Here is a 4,409-nt window from a genome sequence, read left to right as displayed (position 1 = left end):
CCTAAATTGGGTTAATGTTTCCCCTGCAGGAAAACAGTGAAAGGGCATGAGATACAGGGGAAGATAACATCCAAACAAATATTCCCCCAAAGAAACTTTTCTGCATTCACTGCTATCCTATTCAACCACTTCTGCCAATCTCAAACAAACGACACCTGCTCCTGCTCAGCAGGAAGGATACCCGAGAGTGGATTCACCTGGTCCCAGGTGAGTGAGAAGATGGAGACGTCCTTTATTACCGGACTCTATTAGAGCCCCATCCAGGCAGGAGGAAGGAAGTGTGTGGCAGGAGGACAGTCACGTTTCTTCTCCATGATGCTTTCTTCTCCACAGCATCTAATCTGCCTCACTCCCAGGCCAACAAGTTCTCCTGACGCTTAGACCTGCTTCAGACCCAAGGTCCCTCTAGCAGCCTGGTTCCACCCCAGAACATTGCCCTGCATGCCTGGGTCTCACCCCGGAAACCCTCACCCACCCTCTCCTCCTCCATATCTAACCCAGATCAGCTCCTCACCTTGCCCCATTTACCCTCCTTTAACTGTGCTCCAAACTTTCTAGCCTTGGACAGCCTCGAAGGCACCATTTTACCATATGCATAAGATACAGGAGTTGGGTACAGAAACAGTGTAGTCCAATGTCTTCACTTTGTGCACAACAAACAGGACTGAATTAAAATGCCACCACGATGTAAAGGCAGAAGGAGATCCCAATCCATGTTCTCCCAGTTATCAGGTCAGGGATCTTGTCCGACAGAGGAGAGAAGCAAGGAATATGCATTTGGGATCAGACATGGGTTTGGAGTCACCACCGCATTAGTTCACCTCCTACCACACGCCTGGCTTAGGAGCTTAACTCATCCACATGGCTGAAAGGAGACCGACTGTGGGAAGGCCAGACTAACAACAACTAACTCCTTCACAAGGACTCCTCCAACAGGTGTCTCCACGACCCCCTCCTGAGGCTTTTCCGAGACCGAGTCTCAGTCTCTAAGGGGGAGAGGGCTTTGCCTCGAGCGCATCCCTTGCAGCCCCTTTCCATTGCCCAGCTCCTGCCTTCCAGCTCCCAGCTGGAACAGTAACCCACCACATTTGGGAGTGATGATTACAGGGTGGCAGGTTCCTGCAATCCAGCCCCAAACAGCAGTTCTCGGCCAGTTTCCATGACTGCAGTCACAGCACATGCTTGTCACGAGCCCTTCCTACAACAGGCTGCAGGGACATGGACCAGTCACACTGGAGAAGGGGCCCTGGAGGTTACACTGCTCCCTCGCTGTAACTTCTGCCTGTTCTCGCCTACCCAAGAAAACCCATGTACAATGCCCACGAGGGTTCAACATTGACCTTACGTTCACACAAATTTGCTTTAAAAAGGCAGTGGGAAGAATAAAGGCTGCGTATCACCAGACATGACACCATGAGATCTATTATCTCTATCTCCCCATGTGGATCCTCACCAGAGCTACCCAAATAAAAAGCTATGTGAGAGGGCTGAAGTAATAACACAGAAAACTTTTTGTAGTTTTCCCTAGTTCCCAGAGTTCTTAGTCACAATAGATGTCAGAAACTTTCGCCAGTGGGAGCCCCTCTGCGGGCAGTTCATCTGTCCAGAGAGGACAGTGGGCTAGGGCCTGCAGCTGAAGCTCTGGAATGGGTGAGGAAGAACTTGGCAGTGAGAGTGGGTGCAGGAGTGGCCCGATAAAGATTAACTGCCACTAGGGCCGGCCGAGTGGCTCAGTTGGTTAAGAGCTNGAACCGGGGCCCTCTGGCATCCCAAGCGAGTTCTCAACCATCGCGCCACTCGGCCGGCCCCGTACAAGGCTTTTGTGAGGCCGGAAAGACATGCTCAATAAATGCTCCTTTCCTTTCTCATGTAGTTACACAGAGAGAGAGAGATTTTTAAAAATTAAACCCACATTTTGGTTAGCTCACCCCACAGTACAACATAAAGTGTCACTGACCATGCTGTCATCCAAGAGGCCTTCACAAAGAGTCAGTTTGAAATTCAAAATAGAGTATGTCACCTAACAATCTCTAAGCAGCAAATGTCAGAAATCCCATCATAGTAACACTAGCTTGGGTAAAATATTTTAATGCGCTCCCCTTCATAATCACACTCCTGTTCACCTACAGTGCTGCCGAGCAGACCAGGCCAACATTAATCAAACCATCTTTAAGCTGGAAAAATCAATGCCATGGAGGCTAACTCTTTTCTCAGTTACCCAGGTTAAAGGGCTTTAGTTGGGACCAGAATCCTTTTATTCAAACAGCAGCATTTCTCTGGGATATGGAGTTGGTGAGAGCTCCAACCATTTAAAATGTGATACCCCACCACCAGCTCTTCACCCACTCCCCATCCCTCCCCCAGGCCACACACATTCAGCTCCTTCTAAGCCCACGTGTCCCCCAGCCTCACACCAGCTCTGCACTCTCCAGCAGTGACACCACTGAAGTGCATCACATGCCATCTCCGCACAAAGACAGATCGCTGTAGAAGAGGCTTTGGTGTTTGTGTTGCCCAGAAGGATGAGACATGCATGATTGTAAAGATTTACAGGGGTAAGTTAGAGGGTCACGGGGTGCTGTGAGATTCTTAGAAAATTCTTAGGAGAGTACTGCAGCGATTTTGTATCTTGGACTAAGGCCAATCCAGCAGAGGAGTCAAAGTGCTGAATGCCCCTGGCATGGGTCTCGGTGCATGCAGACAGAAGAGGATTTGGGAGGATGAGGTAGGAGGAAGAAGGTGGGAATTCTATATTCCCAATAAAACTGACCACACTGACTCCACCTCTGAAGACATGAAGCACTAGTTGCTAATCTTCTAATGCAAGAGTTGGCAAACTTTTGAGATGGAAGAGCTGCCAGGGGTCAGCAAACTGTGGCTCATGAATCACAGGCTCTGAAGTAAAATTGTAAATGAAAATAAAACTATCATAGTTTCATTTATAAAATTTTTAAAGGATATTATTCACATAATGGTGATTAGGGAAAAATATATTTATGGCTCTTGAATAATTTTTAAATTGTTGTGAGGGACAGGATTGGCTTTTCCAGGAGCTGGCAAACTTTTGAGACAGAATGTACCCAAAGAGCTGCATGTGGCTCTGGAGTCGCAGTTTGCCGACCCCTGTTCTAGTGGGAAAAAGAATGAAACAACTCTGCAAAGAGCTGAAGGCCGTGGGGCAAACAACCCCTGCAGGGGCCAGTGATTTCTCTACCTCCTGCCTGGGTCCAAGTGTAAGCAGGGAAGTCATCCCTAATCCTGCCCTGATGCTAATTACATTTTCACTGACTGGACTGGTGCCAGGGTTGATTTGTCTTTCGAGAACTAAGATTATTGGCTTATTTTCTATGATTCTTTCTTATTACAGATTTTCGTCTCCAGTTATCATATATGCTGTGTCAGAAATTCTGCAGCGACTTGACATTTAATTTCAACAATCATACTTATGTTCATAAATGCTGCAACCATGATTATTGTAACTTCAAAGTCTAAGGTATTTGCCCTCCTGAGGTCTCACTGTAGAATGTTAGTGATGTTTCTCCCCCTTCACACTCTGCCTGCCCTTGATTCCTGCCTGCTCCGTCCTGGAAGTCCCCTAGCTCTCTCTGTAATTCTGGGCCATCCTTCTGGTGCCTGCAGCCTGGTTCCTGTCTCAGGCAGGTGATAATGATTCTCAACAACAGGTTTCTCCCATTATAGGAATGGGCACATTAGCACCCCAAGAAGACTGACCCAAGAGGCCCAGTACAGTAACATTTACAACAAGACCTTTCTGGAACCCTGTGGTTAGCTTAGGTAGTTGAGGTAAACTGAACTCCCTCAGCTGAAAATTCACAAACATTTAGTTTTATATAAAACTCCCATTACCGTTCCTGTAATTAAACAGAAATAGCAACACATTGGATGGTGGACACTCGAGATTGTCCTGCGTGGACACAAAGTTGTTTTCCCCAATGGACCGTGTCCACTTCAGACTCAGTCATGGTGTTCTTGTCATTTACAAAATACGTTTATATACAATGTTAATAGGAAAGAGCAAATAAGGGATTTCCTGCTTCTGTAACATTCACAGCTTACACACGCCACTTCTAGGCCTGTCAAGATGTACATTCCAGATACATCACAACTCTTCCTTTTTCCCCTTCCTCTCCTAATCTTTCTCTATTCCACCCCCCGTTGCCATACACCTCCTCAGCACCCGCACCATTGCTATACAAATTCTCCCTTGTCTGAATACCCAAGTCACTTTATGGATCCTTTCCTTGACATTGTCCTAATGAATCACTTCTGTTTATCTAATTTGCCCCGGTATGTTATAAATCACAGCAAGACAGCCAATGAAACTTTGTCTTTAATTGAACAACCGGTAAAGGCGATGGATTCTTTCTTGTCCACTTGTTTAGGTTGCA

The 4,409-nt window shown here is 46.8% G+C and overlaps 1 protein-coding gene across 1 annotated transcript in view; it reads left to right on the top strand.

Moving 5' to 3' along the window:
- Positions 1-3,492, top strand: part of PATE3 (prostate and testis expressed 3) — a 9,238-nt gene extending 5,746 nt beyond the window's left edge. Inside the window, exons 2-3 of the mRNA XM_019658873.1 lie at positions 2,433-2,555; positions 3,368-3,492. Coding sequence (XP_019514418.1) covers positions 2,433-2,555; positions 3,368-3,492 — 248 coding nt within the window. The remainder of the gene's footprint in view (positions 1-2,432; positions 2,556-3,367) is intronic.
- The last annotated feature ends 917 nt before the right edge of the window (positions 3,493-4,409 follow it).

This window comes from Hipposideros armiger, unplaced genomic scaffold, assembly GCF_001890085.2.
Source record: "Hipposideros armiger isolate ML-2016 unplaced genomic scaffold, ASM189008v1 scaffold_291, whole genome shotgun sequence".
NCBI lineage: Eukaryota > Metazoa > Chordata > Mammalia > Chiroptera > Hipposideridae > Hipposideros > Hipposideros armiger.
The sequence above is the reverse complement of the archived record's forward strand: the minus strand, read 5'-3'. Positions and strand labels throughout refer to the sequence as shown.